Consider the following 18,006-nt stretch of genomic DNA (forward strand, 5'->3'; position numbering starts at 1 on the left):
TAGTCAGGTCTCCCTGCTCGCTCGCTTCCCCGCCCCAAGCGTCTGCAGGGCTTGGTTGCGAGCGGTTTTCCAGAGGTATGGTCTGTCCCAGCTCTCCATTTATAGAAAGGAATTAAGGAGAAATGAGGGAGCGTTACTAAGAGGATTTGCGCTGCGACTTACTCAGTTTCTCCAAATAATTTGCAATAGCTCTGGATTCTTTTAATCAACGCTCATTTCCTTTTGGAAATGAAAAGAGGAGCGGGAAGGCGCCGGGCAGCTCCTGAGCAGAGCTCAGGGCTCTTCGCCGCCGCACAGACGGGAGATTTGCAATTCAGAGGAGACTGAGAGCGTAATTTGGGGAGATCTGTCAGGAGGATGAGGGTGTGCACGTGTGTAAAGTGGTTCTCGGTCCCTGCTCTGTGTTACCTGACCCTGCTCCTCCCCGGAATGGCCTGAGCCTTCCCGTGCTAGTGGTGGTGGGGTTTCCTTGCCCCACTCAAGAGGTGCTTGAAACGCTACTGGTGCTCGCGGCGTTACTGGTGCTTGTGGCATTACCAATGCTTGCAGCGTTTCTGGTGCTCAGTGCTCATGGCATTACTGGTGCTCGCAGCGTTACTGGTGCTTGCGGCGTTACCAGTGCTTGCAGCGTTACGGTGCTCAGTGCTCACGACGTTACTGGTCCTCGCAGCATTACCAGTGTTTGAGGCATTACAGTGCTCACAGCGTTACTGGTGCTCACGACGTTACTGGTCCTCGCAGCGTTACCAGTGTTTGAGGCATTACCAGTGCTTGCAGCGTTACTGGTCCTCGCGGTGTTACCAGTGCTCAGTGCTTGTGGCATTACTGGTGCTCGCGGAGTTACCAGCGCTTGCAGTGTTACGGTGCTCAGTGCTCACAGTGTTACCGGTGTTACTGGTGCTCAGTGCTCGCTGCATTACCGGTGCTCACAGCGTTAACGGTGCTCATGGCTGTGGTGGTGCCACTTGCCCAGCCTGGGCAGAGCGCCCACGGCCCAGCCCTGCCCCGGGCGCTACCCCATGCTCCGGCCCCGTGGCCCTGCTGGGGGAGGCCGGCGTGGCAGCGTCACCCTCTCGCAGCTCGCGCCGGGCAAGCCGGGCCCCGCCGGCCTCTCCTCTCGCTTCCTTCCCGTTGCACAAGAGGAAACACGCGGGTTTCCTTTCCCGGTGGCGGGGAAGGGTGTGCGGCTGGAGGCAGGGCCTGGCTGCCCCCCGCCTGGCCCGGTCCCCTGCCCCACTCCCGGTGCTGGGGGGGGCAGCAGCGGGACAGGAGCCCTTTGGGTGCCCACGTGGGTGCAGGGACCGGGGGGTGACATCCCTCCGTCGGCAGGAAACCGGAGCCGGGCCTGCGGCGCTGCCAAGGACGCGCTCGTGGCCTGGCAGGTTGGAAACAACCCTTGTGCTGTGGAAGCTCATAATTAAATTACAATTAAAATACAATCAGCTGTAGGTGCCGGATGGTGTCGGGAAGCAGCGCCTGCGGGTCAGGGTGAAAGACCCTCTCCGTGGCAAAGAGCTCGGAGCTTTCCTTCAAGGCAACCCCAAATTTCCCTCCTTCTTGACCCAGTTTCGCAGCCAAAACTCATGGACAGGAGCATATGCCGCTGTCACCCTCCCCGACCCCGCTTGTCCCCTGGAGGTGACACTTGCAGCCGTGGTCCCTCGCCGCTGCCCCGGGCTCCTCCGGGTTGCTGGCGCGGGCAGTGCCGGAGCCGCTGGCCGGTGGTTTGGGCATCTACTGAGTCTTCAGCTGGCAAAGCGTGTCCGTGCTTCACCAGGAAAAGCTGCCAGGAAACAGCACTTCAACTGGGAGCTCCATTTCCAGCTGTCCCAGGGACGCGGCAGCCCCCGGTGCTGCGTCCCTCTGGTACCCCTGTCCGGTCATTCAAGGACAGGGGAGTGGACACGTGTCACTTGTGGTCCAAGACTCCCATTTCAAGGCGAGACGCGTGTTTCAACGCCAGTCCTGGCACTCCTCGCCGTGCCGGGTGGCTCGTCATGACCATCCTGCCTATGGACTGGGGTTTTGGACGTGGACAAGCTGCACCTGGAGCTGGAGCCGTGGCATGTGTCACCACTGGCTGTTGGGACACAGGCGTCACGTGCTGGCAGAGGCGCTTTCCTGAGGATTTTGTTGGGATTTTTTTTAATGCTGAATTTTATTTTATGGTTTTCATAAATGACAAGGGTCTGCGGTTGCGGGGACGGCTAGAGCTGCAAAGGTGGCTCCCACCCTTGGTCCTTAGGAACCTGCTTGCCTCCATCCAGCCCCTCAGGAAGGGTCGTCGGATGGGGTCAGGTTTCTTTCAGCTCTCCTTAAAACCATGCTAAGATGCAGGTTCTGGTCTGCATCCAGCCTGCTGCTGGACCAGAATGCTCGTGCCTTGCAGATGGCGATCCGGGTCCCCTGCCACCCCAAAATGAGCCTCCTGTGTCTTGCTGGTGACCTCCATGGTCACCTCCATGGTCCTTACTGGTCACTTGTTTGGTCACCTCCGTGGTCCTTACTGGTCACCTCCATGGTCACCTCCGTGGTCCTTACTGGTCACTTCTATGGTCACCTCCGTGGTCTTTACTGGTCACCTCCATGGCCACCAGTAAGCAGCAACCTGGTGGTGAGCAGGTGGAGCCCCGCCGTGGTCCCCGGCAGAGCCAGCACCATCAGGATGGGGCTGTGAACACCATGGGGCTGCAGGGACCGGCTCCGCTCGAGAGCGGCCAGAGCGAGTAGCAGCGTCTCCCCAGCAGAACTGGTTCATAATGGGACATGAGGACCCAGCTAAGGGGGTGCTCAGCCCTGGGATGGGGGTGCAGTGGCAGCTGTGGGTGAGACCAGGAGCTGTCTCAGCCCTTCGGCACGTTGTCCTCGCTCCAGCTGGCGGATGCTTTGGTGGCAGAGGGACTTTGTGGGGAGGTGGGTCGAGGTCAGCGCTGGGGGTTCGGGCCGTGCCCAGCCGTACGTGGGGTGCCCGTGGCTGGTGTCCTTGGGCTCCCCCAGCCCCACTCAGCACAGAGGCATCGGAGTCGGTCGTGATGGAGCCGTAGTGGGGCTGGCTCGGAGAGGGCGAGAAGGGTTGCAGTGAGGAAGGCACTGGGATTAAACCCACTGGTTTAATTGGTTTGTATCAGTAATTAGCTACTTTGGGCAGTGTCAAGTCGGACGGTTTCTTCACTCGGCAGCGGGATCCCCACAGAGCAGGTGCCAGGCAAGCGTACAGTGGTCTTGCCGTCCCACTGCCAGATTCCTCGTGCCCCCTAAAACACCCACTCCACTCAGCCCACCCCAAAAGCAGAGTAGGAGCCGCCGGCTCGAAGGGCAGGGGAGGATTTTGCCCGTCCCACTGCCCCGAGGGCAGGAGAGGGTCCTTTGTGGTCGCTGCTTTCCTTGCATCGTTATTATGCAGAGTCCTGGCAGCAGCTGAACCTAGCGGATGCCAACCCTGTCCCACAAAGGCGAGGGGCAGCATCCAGCTGGCACGAGCAGGGGGCTGGGGACCTGGATGGGACCCAGCCACTGACAGGTGCCGGCAGAGCCGGGGGGGTCTCGGCGGGTGATGGGGGAGGGATCAGGGGGGACCCCGAACCCTTCCCATCTCACCCCCTCCACCGCTTCTCTTTTGCAGACCGTCAGCATCAATAAGGCTATTAACGCGCAGGAAGTGGCTGTCAAGGAGAAACACGCCAGAAATATCCTTCCCGTAGCTGGCCGTGGGACAAGCGAGCGTGGGAGCGGGGCCGGGGCCGCCCGGAAAAGGGGCGGCGACAAGGCGGTGCATGGGGAGAGCCAGGCCAAGCTGGGTGCTGAGGGTGGCTGGAGGGGACCCTGGGGGGGTCTCCGTGATGGTTGGGGTTTTTCTGGCACGGCACCGGGTCCCTGCTCCTGCTGCTGCAGCTGTGTCTTGTCAGTGGGTGCCATCCCCTGGGAGGGGAGATGCCCGCAGCAGGTTGTGTTCCAGGGCTGAGGATGCTCAATCCCCAAAGGATCCCCAGCATCCCGGCACGGCAGAGGCACAGCCCCAGCCCTGAGCGTGCTGCAGTGCTCCCGGAGCGGTGGTGTGGGGCTGGAGGAGAGGGGACGGTGTGTGCCACCCTTGGGGACAGCGTGTGCCACCCTTGGGGACAGCATGTGCCTGGGCTTGGCAGCTTATCAGCTCCCCACAGTGGCCTGGCGCCCCCTGGGCTCTGTGGGTACCAGCCGGCTTCGGGGTGGCCACTCTCCATCACCGCTGAAGGGGAGAGGAGCGTTTCCTTGACCAGCCGCCACCGTGCATCCTGGGCACACACCACGAGAAGGGGGCACAGACCTTCTGGTCGGTGGTGAACCGTCTGCCGCTGTCGGGCAATGCCGTGCTCTGCTGGAAGTTCTGCCATGTCTTCCACAAGCTCCTCCGGGACGGCCACTCGAACGTGAGTGCCATGGGCTCGGTTTGGCCCCTCTAGGGCCAAATCCTTTTCCCCGCGGGGCTGCGCAGGGTGGTGGGAGATGCTGGCGGGTCGGTGCCCTCCTGGGGGTCAGTCCTGGCTGGGGACCAGCACAGGGACACCCCCCTGCTCGCTTTGCCTGAGCTTTCCTGTGGAAGACCCTCCGCACTTTCCCAGTGCTGCTCTGCCCTCAACCTCCCCTGCTCTACAAACCCCAGTGCTGGAGGAAACTTCTCAGCATCAATGTGGGAGCCATGAGCAAGGATCCTCCTGCCCCGTGTGTGGCTGGGGAAACTGAGGCACTCTGGGGCTGGCAGCAGTGACGCCACCGGCAGGCTGCAGGGTTGGGAACGGGTCAAGACCTCCCATTCCTCTCCCCAGTTGCCAGCTCTGAGTACAGCAACGCCTTGTCCTGCTGCTCTGCCTGCTTATTTCCATCGTTGTTCCTCCAGGTCCTGAAAGACTCTGTGAGATACAAGAACGAGCTGAGCGACATGAGCAGGATGTGGGTAAGCGGCCAACCCCACCACGGTGGGGACACCCCGGGAGTCCCTCGGCAGCTCCCGGTGCCCCAGTGGGGCTGGGGGTGGTGTTGGCTTGAATGGTGGTGTCACCCAGGAGGAACCAAGCTCTGAAGGCTGGGTAGATGCTCAGCCGTGGCTGTCGTGACCTCTGTGGGCTGGGTTTGTGGTTGTGGTCGATGATACCCTCTTCCACCAAAATCAAATGCCTCCTTCCTATTTTATGGCAAAACCTGGTAAAACTCAGCTCTGATGGTCAAACACAGCATTGAAACCCTCAGAGAAGGTGATGAGAAGGTCTTGACCAAATCCTTTCAGCGTGTTTGCCACAAGCCAGCCTGCAGCCCATGTGCCGGCAAGGGGGGTTTTGGCTCTGGTTTTGGGGAGGATGAAGGAGGGATCATTCGTGCTGCAAGGGGAGAAGGCTTTTTCACAGCCTGCACCAGGTCTCAACAGGTTTTTGGCATCCCCAGGGCCACCTGAGCGAGGGCTACGGACAACTCTGCAGCATCTACCTCAAACTGCTGAGAACCAAGATGGAGTTTCACACCAAGGTGAGCATCGTCCCATCCCCACGGCCGCAGACACCGGCTCCTTCCCCTCCAGCCCATGCATGAGCTGGTGGCCCCATCTCCTCCCTGCTCAGCATATTTCTGAGCCCAGGGAGAATTGGCTTTTCTTGCTGGGGAGAAACAGACCCCATGGACTGGGGATGCTGCCGTCACCCGGGGCTCCGCAGTCCTCGTGTTCGCCCCCTTTTTCCCCTGCATCGCTCCCTCAGCGCGTCCAAAGAGCCATCCCAGTCCCTTGCACCGAGGCCGCCGGCCGGATCGGCAGCCCTGGTGCTCCCAGAGCTGTGGCCGGAGCAGGAGATCCTCCCAAAGCCTTTCCCCACTCCCGTTTCCCTACGCAGAATCCCCGCTTCCCCGGCAACCTCCAGATGTCGGACCGGCAGCTCGACGAGGCGGGCGAGAACGACGTCAATAATTTGTGAGCGTGGGGCAGAGGCGAGGGAGGAGGGCGGATGCGGGCAGGGTGGCACGGTGCTGCCCAACCTCACCGGCAGCACGAGCGAGCCGGGCATGGGACCTTCCCCCCACCCCTGCCATGGGTGCTGGGAGCGGGCAGAGCCTCCGGGCAAGGCTGCTCCACGCCGGAGCCCCCACTCATCCCTCTGGGGTGGCACCTGGCACTGTTTGGGGCCCATGGGTGGCCACGGGGACACTCCCCGACCCTCCTCATTCCTTTTTCCTTAGTTTTCAGCTGACAGTGGAGATGTTTGACTACCTGGAGTGTGAGCTGAACCTCTTCCAGATGGGTAAGCCCCTGCGCTGCCCTGCCAGAGATTGGGGTGGGGGGTCCGCGGGGGCTGAGCTGTGTTGTGGGGGGGCTCTGGGAAGGATGCCGTCTGAGAGCGTCACAGCTCATCTCTTTTCTGAACACTACACCTGAATTTACCTGTGCAAACCGCATGAAATTCAACAAGGCCAAGTGCAAGATCCTGCACGTGGTATTTGTGCTTGTAAGCCGGAGCCTGATGCCGCGCTCCTTCCCCGCAGTGTTCGGTTCCCTGGACATGTCGCGCTCAGTGTCGGTGACGGCCGCGGGGCAGTGCCGCCTGGCCCCGCTCATCCAGGTCATCCTGGACTGCAGCCACCTCTACGACTACACCGTCAAGCTGCTCTTCAAGCTTCACTCCTGTGAGTGTCCCTGGCACCTCCACCTCGGGCAAGGGCGGGGGACACTGGGGGTCACCACCCTGCTCCTTCCCAGACTTTTTGGGGGGTGAAGGGTGTCACCAGGACAAGGGACAAGGAGGTGCAAGCACTGGGGCACCGAGCTGTCCTAGGAGCCTGCCCTGCCCCACGCCCCTCCTGGTGCCCACCTGGAGCTCCCCAAGCTTTGGGCAGCCACTGGCTGCAAAACCCACATCCTCCAGGACCTCGAATTGTGGTGGCAGCTGCCTGGACACCAGCTCGCTGCCTTGGGGGTATCTGGGGCAGGGGGACGTGATCCCCTCCTGCAGCGGGACCGCTGAGCCTGGAGCACTCAGACCCCAGGAGGAGGGTGGCCATCTCTGGGAAAGCCCCATCCCCACGTGGCTGTGCCGATGGGTTGTCCCTTGATCCCATGCTCCTTCACGGCATGGGAGACCCCCCCGGTGACGTTTCTCCTCGCTGCTTCTTCCAGGTCTGCCGGCAGATACGCTGCAGGGCCACCGGGATCGCTTCCTGGAGCAGTTCAGAAAGTAAGTGCCCAGACCCGGGGCGCTGGCTCTCCCTGGCACCGGTGATGCTCCGGGGGTGCTCCTGGGGCAGAGGGAGCGCGGGGGGACGCCAGAGCTGCTTGGGTCTCTGAAATCCAGCCCGCTTCGACCTGTCGGCTCTGCCCAGAGCTTCCTCCAGGACAGCCACTCTGCTCGGCTAATCCGCAGCTATCGAATTATCATAGACTCACAGAATGATTTGGGTTGGAAGGGACCTTTGAAGATCATCTAGTCCATGGGCAGGGATGTCTTCCACTAGATCAGGTTGCTCAAGTTTTAGGTCCTCTCTGCTCATCAGGTCCTGGGTTTATGGGAGAAAGCCTCCAGTAGCCAGTTTTTGCTAGAGGTGGGAGGCTGGTGATGGGGTCTTCCCAGGACCCACCATGGGTTTGGTGGCAGCACACACTACTGTCCCCTCCGGCACAGCGCGGTGGCCCGGTGACACCCTCCTGGAGCCAGGCGAGGGATTGAAGCTACCCATATTTGGGGTGGGATGTCTGGGTTGGGCAAGAGCCATCCCTAACCATTCCCTGCCCCTTGCAGGCTGAAGGACCTCTTCTACCGCTCCAGCAACCTCCAGTACTTCAAGCGGCTGATTCAGATCCCGCAGCTGCCAGAGGTGAGACCCCTGTGGTCCCTGGTCCCCACGCTTGCTGTCCCCATGGCCACCAGCAATGGGGCTGGTGGCACTGGGAGAGTGTCCAAAAAGGGTCACCTGCCACCTTGCCTGGCTTCCTGGGGCTGGTGGCAATGGGTTTATGGAGCCTGAGGGTCATCCTTGATCCCTCCCTGGGTGGGATCCCCTCTCGCACCGACCCTCAGCCCTTGCTGGGATCCATCTCCGTGGGTCCTGGCTCCATCCCTATGGGTCCTGGCTCTGTCGGCAGTGCCGGTCCGTGCTCCCCTCCCTCCCCAGAACCCTCCCAATTTCCTGCGCGCCTCAGCGCTGTCGGAGCACATCAGCCCCGTGGTGGTCATCCCCGCCGAGGCATCCTCACCCGACAGCGAGCCCATCACAGACCTGGTGGAGATGGACACTGCCTCACAGGTGAGCCACTGCGGGGCTGCCCATGCCCATGGGGCTGCGGAGGGGACAGTGGGTGCCCTTCGGCTCCAAGACTGGGGTTATTTCTCCAAAACCATGCCATGGTGGGGGCTGAGACAGTGGGGATGGACTTGGGCACTGGGGAGCATCGCTGCGGTGGGGCGTGTGGGTGCTGGGTGTCGCGTGTGGGTGCTGCTAGGTCTGAGCCAGGCTGAATTAATCTCCCGGTGCTTCTCTTAGTGGTTTGGTGCCCTCCAGTGACGGCTGGCTGGAGATGTTTGGCTTCCCAGCATCACCCTACAGCTTGCATTGGGTCTTCAGTTGCATTAGGTCTTGACGCCCTTCTCCACCAAGGGTTGTCCCCAGGCGCTGAGCGTTTCGGGAGGGGAAGGGGCGTGTGGTGACATGGCTTTGGGGATCTTCCCCACCCTGGAAGTTAGGTGGGAACGGACCAGAGATGCTCCGTGTTCAACATGTTCAACACATTCAATGCCCTGGGAGCAGCGGGTGGATCCAGCCCCCGTGTCCAGGCAGCAGGAGCAGGCGGCAGCCCCGCCCGCACATGGGCTGGCTCGGGGGTGTCATCGGGGACACGGAGGGGACGAGGGCTCCCGGGGTGGTGGTGGGTTCACTCCAGGTCCATGCTGCTCTCCCCACAGAGCCTGTTTGACAATAAGTTCGACGACATCTTCGGCAGCTCTTTCAGCAGCGACCCCTTCAACTTCAACAGCCAGAACGGGATGAACAAGGATGACAAGTGAGCAGTCCCGGGGATGCCGCGGAGGCCACCGGGGTCGGACCAGAAGCTCCCTCCCCAGCACAGCACCGCAGCCGCCTGCCAGGCTGCTGTGGCACAAGGGACACCTCCCCTCCCGTGGCACCGGCATGGCTGGTGGCACTGAGGATGCACCCAGTGTCTCTCCTTCGCAGGGACCGGTTAATCGAGCAGCTTTATGGGGAGATCGCAGCCCTGAAGGAGGAGCTGGAGAACTTCAAGGCCGAGGTGGGTGACAGCCGTCCGGTGGTGTCATGCAGTGAGCACCTGGGTGGCAGGCCAGGGACGGGGTGAGACCCGGCGGCTCACGCTGGGAATGGCGCTGGTGGCTGTGTCCCTGGGTGGGCACGGCGGTGACCCTGTCTGTCTGTCCTGCCCTGTCCCCGATGGCTTTTGCATCCCTGGCGCAGCCATACGGGGGTCCCCAGGAGTACCGGAGCGGGGGGGCTGTGTCCCTGCCCGGGGAGGGGGCCCAGGCTCACTGCCCAGCACCCTCAGTGCTGCATTTGGGGCTCTGCGGGATGTTACCCACGGGGTGGCCACCGGACGGCTCCGGGAGCTACCCGTCCCCGCAGAGCTCCCGGGGCGCGGTGCAGCTGCGCGGCCGGGCCAGCGAGCTGGAGGCCGAGCTGGCCGAGCAGCGGCACCTGAAGCAGCAGGCGCAGGACGAGAGCGAGTTCCTGCGCGCCGAGCTCGAGGAGCTGAAGAAGCAGCGGGAGGACACGGAGAAGGCGCAGAGGAGCCTGACGGAGATCGAAAGTGAGTGGGGACAGCCGGCGCCCGGCTTGGGGTGTGGGGGTGAGCCCCGGGGTGGGGGTCCTGGGTGCTCACCTGGGTGTCCCCCGCGCACGTGGCAGGGCGGGCGCAGGCCAACGAGCAGCGCTACAGCAAGCTGAAGGAGAAGTACAGCGAGCTGGTGCAGAACCACGCCGACCTGCTGCGGAAGGTGAAACCCCCCCCGACATCCCCTTTCCCAGCCGTGCCCCCTGACACCGGGAGTCACTGAGCTCCCTCTCTGCTGTCACCAGAATGCAGAGGTGACCAAGCAGGTGACAGTGGCCAGGCAAGCCCAGGGGGACGTGGAGCGGGAGAAGAAGGAGCTGGAGGACTCCTTCCAGCGGGTGAGCGAGCAGGCTCAGAGGAAGGTGAGTAGGGACCAGGGGGGGACACACCAGGGATGGGCGGGGGGCTCCACCATGGGGCACTGGTGCCAGCAACCTCTCTTCTTGCCCGCAGTCTCAGGAGCAGGCAGAGGTGCTGGACACACTGAAGCGGGAGCTGGCAGCCAGCAGACAGGAGCTGCAGGTCCTTCAGGGCACCCTGGAGTCCAGCACGCAGGTGAGAGAGGAACCTCATGAAATTCAACAAAGGCAAGTGTAGGGTCCTGCACCTGGGGAGGAATAACCCCACGCACCAGTACAGGCTGGGGCTGACCTGCTGGAAAGCAGCTCTGCAGGAAGGACCTGGGGGTTCTGGTGGACAACAAGTTCCCCATGAGCCAACAATGTGCCCTTGGGGCCAGGAAGACCAATGGTGTCCTGGGGTGCATTGGGAAGAGCATGGCCAGCAGGTCAAGGGAGGTTCTCCTCCCCCCCTACACTGCCCTGGTGAGGCCGCAGAGACGCTGCAGCAGGACGGGGATGGGGCAGAGCCGGCTCTGGGGCCAGCAGCCAGCGCCCTTCATCCACTCCATCAGGATGCTGACAGTCATAATAACAGCGAATTTTCACTGACAAAAGCAAAAAGGCTCCCCAAGGAGCCTTGGCCGGCCCCAGGCGAGGCTATCGGTGCTGCAAGGGTGCTGCCGGGCGGCAGGTGATGTAGGGATGCGACCTGCGATGCACCGAGCTGGGACGGTGGGGCTGGTCCGAGCTTGGACCATGAGCAAGTCCCCAGACCAGAGGGTTCGCCCTCGGCGCAGCCCCGACCGCCGTTTCGTGCCCACCCAGGCGGGAGCGGAGCAGAGCACCCGCATCGCTGGCCTGGAGCAGGAGAGGGACAGCCTGAGCCGGGCGGCAGAGCGGCACGGGGAGGAGATGGCGGCACTGCAAGCCGAGCTGCAGCAGCTGCGGGACGCGCTCAGCCGCGAGCGGGAGAGCAGCAGGACGGAGCTGGAGACACTGCAGACCCAGCTGAGAGACAAGGTACCCAAGGGGCACTGCCGGGATACCCCGGCATTGCCCTCCCCGGGGTGATGCGGGGGCTGTGACACCCACGTTGGCCCGGCAGGAAAGCGGGGAGCGGGCGCTGCAGCAGCGCCTGGCCGAGGAGCAGCTCGCCCTGCTGCAGGGCACGGCGAAGGAGGCGCAGCGCATGGTGCAGGATGCCCTGGGGCGCCTGGAAGATCCCGCTCACATCGGCTGCACCGGCTCAGCAGGTGAGATCCCCGTGCAAAGCTCCACGCCGTGCCGTCCTCCAGGCCGTGCCGCACGCAGGGGTGCCCAGCGTTTGAGCCCTGCCTGTCTCCCACAGCATCCTCCTAGACAGACTGGCTGCCTGGGGCTTGGATGGGTGGGCTCTTCGATGGGTTAAAAACTGGCTGGATGGCTGAGCCCAGAGAGTGGTGGGGAATGGGGCAAAGTCCAGCTGGCAGCCGGTCACTAGCGGTGTTCCCCAGGGCTCAGTTCTGGGGCCGGTGCTGTTCAATATCTTTATAGATGATCTAGACGTAGGGATTGAGTGCACCCTCAGTAAATTTGCAGGTGACCCCAAGCTGGGTGGGAGTGTTGATCTGCTGGAGGGTAGGAAGGCCCTACAGAGGGATCTGGACAGGTTAGATAGATGGGCCGAGACCAACGGCATGAGGTTCAACAAGAACAAGTGCCGGGTCTTACACTTGCGCCACAACAACCCCATGCAGCGCTACAGGCTGGGGGAAGAGTGGTTAGAAAGAGACCTGGGGGTGCTGATCAACAGCCGGCTGAACGTGAGCCAGCAGTGTGCCCAGGTGGCCAAGAAGGCCAATGGCATCCTGGCCTCTATCAGGAATAGTGTAGCCAGCCGGTCTAGGGAAGGGATCATCCCTCTGTACTCGGCACTGGTGAGGCCGCACCTTGAATCCTGTGTCCAGTTCTGGGCCCCGCACTTCAAGAAAGATGTTGAGGTGTTGGACCGAGTCCAGAGGAGGGTGACCAAGCTGGGGAAGGGTCTGGAGGGTCTGACCTACAAGGAACGGCTGAGGGAGCTGGGAGTGTTTAGCCTGGAGAAGAGGAGGCTCCGAGGTGACTTTAGTGCAGTCTACAACTACCTGAAGGGAGGTTGTAGCAGAGTGGGAGTCGGCCTCTTCTCCCAGGCAACCAGCGATAGGACAAGAGGACACAGCCTCAAGCTTCGCCAGGGGAGGTTCAGGTGGAGTCACCATGTCTGGATGTGTTTAAGAAAAGACTGGACATGGCACTTAATGCCATGGTCTAGTTGACATGGTGGTGTCAGGGCAACGGTTGGACTCGATGATCCCAGAGGGCTCTTCCAACCTGGTTGATTCTGTGACTCTCTGCCTGCAGACTGCCTCCTCTCCAGGACCCTGGCAGCCTCCGAGTGCGTGGGGCGGCTGCGGGACGCACACAGCAAATACCTTTCCAATCGCACAGGTGAGACCCCGGGCAGGGGCTGGGGGACAGGGGCAGCTCCGGCACTCGGGGGCCAGGTGGGCAGCACCCACTGGGGCTGAGGCTTGTGCCCACTCTCCTGTCGCAGCCGTGGGGTCCCTGCTGCCCTGCCTGGCCCTCTTCGCCCACCTCGTCAGTGACACCCTCGTGCAGGGCAGCGCTACCTCCCACGTGGCCCCCATGGAGCCCGCTGACCGTGAGTGCTGCCCGGCGGGGCGGGCAGGGACGGGGGCAGGTGGGATGCTGGGGTGGGCAGGGACCACAGCGGGCAGGGGACCAGGTGGGCAGGATGCTGGGGCAAGTAGGATGCTGGGGCAGGCAGGATTCTGGGGTGGGCAGGGGTGAGGGTGGGCAGGGGCCAAGGTGGGCAGGGACAGGGGGAGGCAGGATGCTGGGATGGGCAGGATGCTGGGGTGGGCAGGGACCAAGGTGGGCAGGATTCTGGGGTGGGCAGAGGCCAGGGAGGCAGGGGACCGGGTGGGCAGGACGCTGGGGCAAGTAGGATGCTGAGGTGGGCAGGACGCTGGGGCAGGCAGGGGCCAGGGCAGGCAGGGCCCGGGCATCTCTGTCCCCACGTGCGCCCCCCCCAGCCCCTCATGGTGCCCGCGCAGGGCTGCTGGAGATGTGCAGGCAGTGTGGCAGCGAGGCCATGAGCTACCTCAGCGCCCTGCAAGACGCAGGGATGGTGGAAGGCGCCGACTGCAGCCCGGTGATGACCTGCCTGGGCCGGATCAGCGCCATCGGGGAGGTGGGTGCCCGAGGAGGGCTGGTGGGATGGGGTCAGGCCGTGGCGGGGGCTGTGCTGCCACTGGACGGTCCCTTTCGTCCCTTCCTGTCCCCAGGAGCTGCGGCCCAGAGGGCTGGACGTCAAGCAGGAGGAGCTGGGTGACCTGGTGGACAAGGAGATGGCGGCGACGGCGGCGGCCATCGAAACAGCAGCCGCCCGCATCGAGGTGAGGGTCACCGCGTGCCGCGACGCACCCGTGGGCACCGTGCCTGCCGGGACCACCGGCACAGGGCCGGGACGGCACATGGGGCTCAGCACAGCCTCTGCCCTCTCTACCAGGAGATGCTGAGCAAGGCACGGGCTGGTGACACTGGGGTCAAACTGGAAGTGAACGAGAGGTGAGCGGTGGCCAGGGCACTGGAGAGAGCCTGGCAGGCAGGATGGGGCCCGGTGCCGCAGGCAGAGCAGCTGCCCCATGGCTCTGGGGTCTCCCTGCCCCACAAGCGGGGCTCAGTGGGGTTTGTCTCGCAGGATCCTGGGCTCCTGCACGGGCCTCATGCAAGCCATCCATGTCCTGGTGCTGGCCTCCAAGGACCTCCAGAGAGAGATCGTGGAGAGCGGGCGGGTGAGCTGGGGGCAGGGGTGCGGGCAGGGGTGCGGGCAGGGCACGGGGCAGGGGTGCGGGCAGGGCACAGGCAGCAGGCACTTGGCCAGCCGGGGGTCACCACGCACTCGCTGGGGACATGCTGCTCTGAGCCTTGGCCCGTTGGGGCATCAACAGCGGGTGCCAGGTGCTCCTGCCCCAGCCCCGGGGTCTCACCCTGGCTGTGGTCCCCAGGGTGTCACAGAGGTCCCTCATCTCCCCACACAGGGGACCCCATGCCCCCTCCCAGGGTCGGTGTCTCCCCAGCTCCCACACTCATCCTAAATGACGCCCTGACTTACTCCGTTCCCCCGAGAGGGGGGGTTTGTGGGTGCCAGGCCCTGCCACCCCCCTGTCCCCAACGCGTGACCGTGCCTTTCCCCACGGCAGGGCGCGGCGTCCCCCAAGGAGTTTTACGCCAAGAATTCCCGCTGGACCGAGGGTCTCATCTCTGCCTCTAAGGCCGTGGGCTGGGGTGCCACCGTCATGGTGTAAGTGCCACCGTCACCGGAGAGGGGAGAGGCAGGGTCCTGCTGTCTCCACGGGGAGGGGACGAGGGTGGCGGGAAGATACTCCAAGCCCCTCTCTACCCTCCCACAGCGATGCTGCTGACCTAGTGGTGCAAGGCAAGGGGACCTTCGAGGAGCTCATGGTCTGTTCCCGGGAGATCGCGGCCAGCACTGCCCAGCTGGTAGCAGCCTCCAAGGTAGGAGCCCAGCGCCTCGGGAGCCTCCTCCACCGCTGCCTGCAGGATGCTCCATCCCTGAGCAGGCAGCAGCAACTCTGCTCCCCTTGGCCGTGATTTGGGGTGACCCTGGGGTGGTCACCCCAAACCACGGGCCCGGTCTTCTGCTCGCTCGGCGGGGTGTAAGCACACCCCTCCTCGCTGCCCCGGCAGGTGAAGGCAGACAAGGACAGTGCCAACCTTTGCAAGCTCCAACAAGCCTCCCGGGGTGTCAACCAGGCGACAGCCGGCGTCGTGGCTTCCACCAAGGCTGGGAGGTCGCAGGTGGAGGAGAAAGGTAAGTGTGGGGCTGCAGGAGCATAGACCTGCCCCAAAACCTTGGCCATCTTCAGTTGGCCGTGCCCCAGTGGCATTGGCCTGCGTATCCCATGGTGGGAGCTGCCGGGGGTCCGAGCTGGAGAGCGGAGCTCAAGGGGGGCTGGTGGTGTCCTTCTTTGCAGACAGCATGGACTTCTCCAGCATGACGCTCACCCAGATCAAGCGTCAGGAGATGGACTCACAGGTAGGAGGTTCCCCCCATGATTTGGGAAACGTACCCGCTGGTGCCTCGCTCAGGCTGATGGGGAGAGGTGGGTTGGGGGCACCAGATGCGGTGGGTGGGGGCACCCTGCCCTGCTGCCTGACCCCAGGCAGCACCAGCTCCTGGGGAAAGCCCAAGGTGTGAAGGCAACAGATGGGTTTGCCCAGGAGCTGCGTGCAGTTGGTCCTTGAGCCTTCCCCAACACTGTCCCCGTCATGGCACAACAGCCCATGACCTTCCCTCTAGCGACAGGACAAGGGGTAACGGTTTTAAACTGAAAGAGGGGAGATTGAGATGTGATATTAGGAAGAAATTCTACATGGTGAGGGTAGTGAGACACTGGCCCAGGTTGCCCAGAGAAGCTGTGGCTGCCCCCTCCCTGGCAGTGTTCAAGGCCAGGTTGGAAGGGGCTGGGAGCAACCTGGACTAGTGGAAGGTGTCCCTGTCTGTGGCAGGGGGGTTGGAACGAGATGGTCTTCAAGGTCCCTTCCAACCCAAACCATTCTGTGATTCTGTGGTTCGTGTTCCTGCGTGCCCGCCGGGCTGCCCCACAGCACCCACCTCCACCTGGCACGGGGCATTCTTGGGGTATTCCCCTTCCCTGGGTGCCCACACGGGTCGCTCTGCCTTCACCTTCTGCAGCACCCGCCTGAGCTCGATGCCCACCCCAGGCCCACTTGCCCCTCAAGGGATGTACCTCGGTGGTCTTTGGGCTCGATATCGGGGAGGTAACGGGTGTGAGACGGGGGTGTGCCGCCCAGCTGGAGCACCCGGGTGCTGTGCCAGGGTGCGGGGTGGCCATGGCATGCTTGATGTCCTTCAGGTGCGGGTGCTGGAGCTGGAAAACCAGCTGCAGAAGGAGCGGCAGAAGCTGGGGGAGCTGCGTAAGAAGCACTACGAGCTGGCGGGAGTGGCGGAGGGCTGGGAGGAGGACGGTGAGTGGATCCCAGTCCTGCTCCCACTGGGAGGAAGGACGGGGAAGCTCTGCATGCGGTCCGGGCAGCGAGCGGGCACGGGTTTCGCTCTGCCTGGCACGAGCGGAGTCCAGGGATAGTGGGCACACGTGGACAAAGCCACGGGGTCCCTGACCCACGCAAGAGCCTGTGGGACCCACATCGCCCCTGCGCAGGGTGCTCAGGTGCTGCTGGGGCTCCGCCGCCCTGCACAGCCCTGGGGTCCCAGGCGGACAGGGCGGAGGGATGCTGGGGGGGCACCGCATTGCCCCATGCCCCCTTACCCTCTCTCCCTGCCTCCAGCTGCCGATTAACGCCCATGGCAGAAGCAGCCTGCAGGGGACACCCCCCCTCCGGGCTGGGACCCGCCTCGGTGCAGCCTTTTGGGCAGATCCGTGAGAAATCGGTGCAAAAGCCGCCCCGAAGCACACGTCCTCCGCGTCCCCCCCTTGCCAAGAGCCGCCTTCCAGCGCCGGAGCACCAAGAGCTGCTGGTCTCGCCAGCCGCAAACCGCACGTGTATTTATTAGAGCTTCTTGGGGCTGGGGGCGGGTATCTCCTGGGGGGGGGTCTTTAACCCTTTAGTTTTTGGTTTTGCACAGATTTTGGGGACTCTGAGCCGGCTCTGGCTGAGCGAGAGCGGTCAGGTTTCTTTTTGTCTCTCGCTGCTCCTTCAGCCTTAACCTGGTCCCTGGCTCGGGACAAACGTGCCCCCCCCCTGCTGCCAAGGGCCCCGGGGTGGGGGGTGCAGCCGGGTCAGGAACCAACTTTTGGGGTGCTGCTGGGCTTGGTGCTAGGTGTGCTCCCCCCCCTTGGCGGGGGCACCGAGTGCCTTTGGTCGCTGTAGGGTCGGGGGGAGCGTTCCCATGTGACAACCGGGGTGCTGGCGGTGAGGAGGGAGTGGGGTGGGCAGCGGGCAGGGTGCTGCTGCAAGCCCCCCATCCCAGGTCCCCAAAATGCCCCCCCTGGAGCTGGGCTGCCCTGCCCCAACAGATCACTGTGTTCATGCCAGCAATAAACCCTCCGCAAGGTGCTGGGCTCAGCGTTAGGTAACCGTGGTGCCACCGCACAAGCCACCAGCTCCTGGGGATGAGGAGGGGGTGGCTCTAGGGCAGCAGCACAGAGGGTTTAGGGGGCAGCTGGGGTGCCCCAAAATCAGAGCATCCAGAAGCCAGAGCGAGCAGCTCCCGCTCGCTCTGGGCTGGTGCCACCCCTGTGTCCTTGTCATCCACTTTGGTGCTGGCGTTGCCGTGGGCAGGGGCGGCTGTGGGGCTGGCACTGGCCGGGGAACCTTTGTGCCTTGGAGCAGGGGCTCGGAGGGCAGGGGGGTGTCTGCCAGCTCCGGGCCCCCCAGCTCGTCTCACTGCAGCGGGGACAGTGGCGTCAGATCCCAGCGCTGTCCCCGTCCCCCACGGCCACCCCCATGGTCCTGCCGGTGCCTCTTGCAGGGCCAGGGTGTCCGTCCCGGCCTGGCAGCATCGCTGCCGGCTCCCTGCTGCTTCCTGGGGGGGACACAGCCAGCCCAGCCCCTCGGGGTGCTGGTGGTGCGGGATTTGGCCTTTCTCCCTTTAGGAAGCGATGGCATTGCCCGGAGCGGCTGGGCTGTCACCGTGTGCTGTCCCAGTGACGTCCGTCAGCCCTTGGCTGGCACTTGGAGCCAGTGGGACCTACCTACATCCCCCCCCCACCCCCAGGCCATCACCATGGCCTCAGGGCTGCCACCCCCTACGAACAGGAGAGCGCAACCGTCCACCATGCAGGGACCCCCCCTGTCCCCGCGTCC

General features: G+C 63.6%; 1 protein-coding gene across 2 annotated transcripts in view; it reads left to right on the plus strand.

Moving 5' to 3' along the window:
• The window catches only part of HIP1 (huntingtin interacting protein 1), a 32,101-nt gene extending 15,394 nt beyond the window's left edge, over nucleotides 1–16,707 (plus strand). For both annotated transcript variants that reach the window (XM_068415543.1, XM_068415544.1), the window contains exons 2-31: nucleotides 3,623–3,686; nucleotides 4,264–4,406; nucleotides 4,874–4,930; nucleotides 5,416–5,496; nucleotides 5,856–5,932; nucleotides 6,199–6,260; nucleotides 6,502–6,642; nucleotides 7,133–7,190; nucleotides 7,752–7,827; nucleotides 8,125–8,256; nucleotides 8,913–9,010; nucleotides 9,184–9,256; nucleotides 9,604–9,787; nucleotides 9,886–9,974; nucleotides 10,057–10,173; nucleotides 10,265–10,366; nucleotides 10,978–11,172; nucleotides 11,258–11,405; nucleotides 12,532–12,618; nucleotides 12,725–12,832; nucleotides 13,248–13,384; nucleotides 13,479–13,589; nucleotides 13,703–13,761; nucleotides 13,895–13,988; nucleotides 14,397–14,497; nucleotides 14,607–14,712; nucleotides 14,905–15,028; nucleotides 15,192–15,253; nucleotides 16,095–16,206; nucleotides 16,528–16,707. In XM_068415543.1, the coding sequence (XP_068271644.1) occupies nucleotides 3,623–3,686; nucleotides 4,264–4,406; nucleotides 4,874–4,930; nucleotides 5,416–5,496; nucleotides 5,856–5,932; nucleotides 6,199–6,260; nucleotides 6,502–6,642; nucleotides 7,133–7,190; nucleotides 7,752–7,827; nucleotides 8,125–8,256; nucleotides 8,913–9,010; nucleotides 9,184–9,256; nucleotides 9,604–9,787; nucleotides 9,886–9,974; nucleotides 10,057–10,173; nucleotides 10,265–10,366; nucleotides 10,978–11,172; nucleotides 11,258–11,405; nucleotides 12,532–12,618; nucleotides 12,725–12,832; nucleotides 13,248–13,384; nucleotides 13,479–13,589; nucleotides 13,703–13,761; nucleotides 13,895–13,988; nucleotides 14,397–14,497; nucleotides 14,607–14,712; nucleotides 14,905–15,028; nucleotides 15,192–15,253; nucleotides 16,095–16,206; nucleotides 16,528–16,538 (3,009 nt within the window). In that variant the 3' untranslated portion in view covers nucleotides 16,539–16,707. The remainder of the gene's footprint in view (nucleotides 1–3,622; nucleotides 3,687–4,263; nucleotides 4,407–4,873; nucleotides 4,931–5,415; nucleotides 5,497–5,855; nucleotides 5,933–6,198; nucleotides 6,261–6,501; nucleotides 6,643–7,132; nucleotides 7,191–7,751; nucleotides 7,828–8,124; nucleotides 8,257–8,912; nucleotides 9,011–9,183; nucleotides 9,257–9,603; nucleotides 9,788–9,885; nucleotides 9,975–10,056; nucleotides 10,174–10,264; nucleotides 10,367–10,977; nucleotides 11,173–11,257; nucleotides 11,406–12,531; nucleotides 12,619–12,724; nucleotides 12,833–13,247; nucleotides 13,385–13,478; nucleotides 13,590–13,702; nucleotides 13,762–13,894; nucleotides 13,989–14,396; nucleotides 14,498–14,606; nucleotides 14,713–14,904; nucleotides 15,029–15,191; nucleotides 15,254–16,094; nucleotides 16,207–16,527) is intronic.
• The last annotated feature ends 1,299 nt before the right edge of the window (nucleotides 16,708–18,006 follow it).

This window comes from Nyctibius grandis, chromosome 18, assembly GCF_013368605.1.
Source record: "Nyctibius grandis isolate bNycGra1 chromosome 18, bNycGra1.pri, whole genome shotgun sequence".
In the NCBI taxonomy this organism is placed as follows: Eukaryota; Metazoa; Chordata; class Aves; order Nyctibiiformes; family Nyctibiidae; genus Nyctibius; species Nyctibius grandis.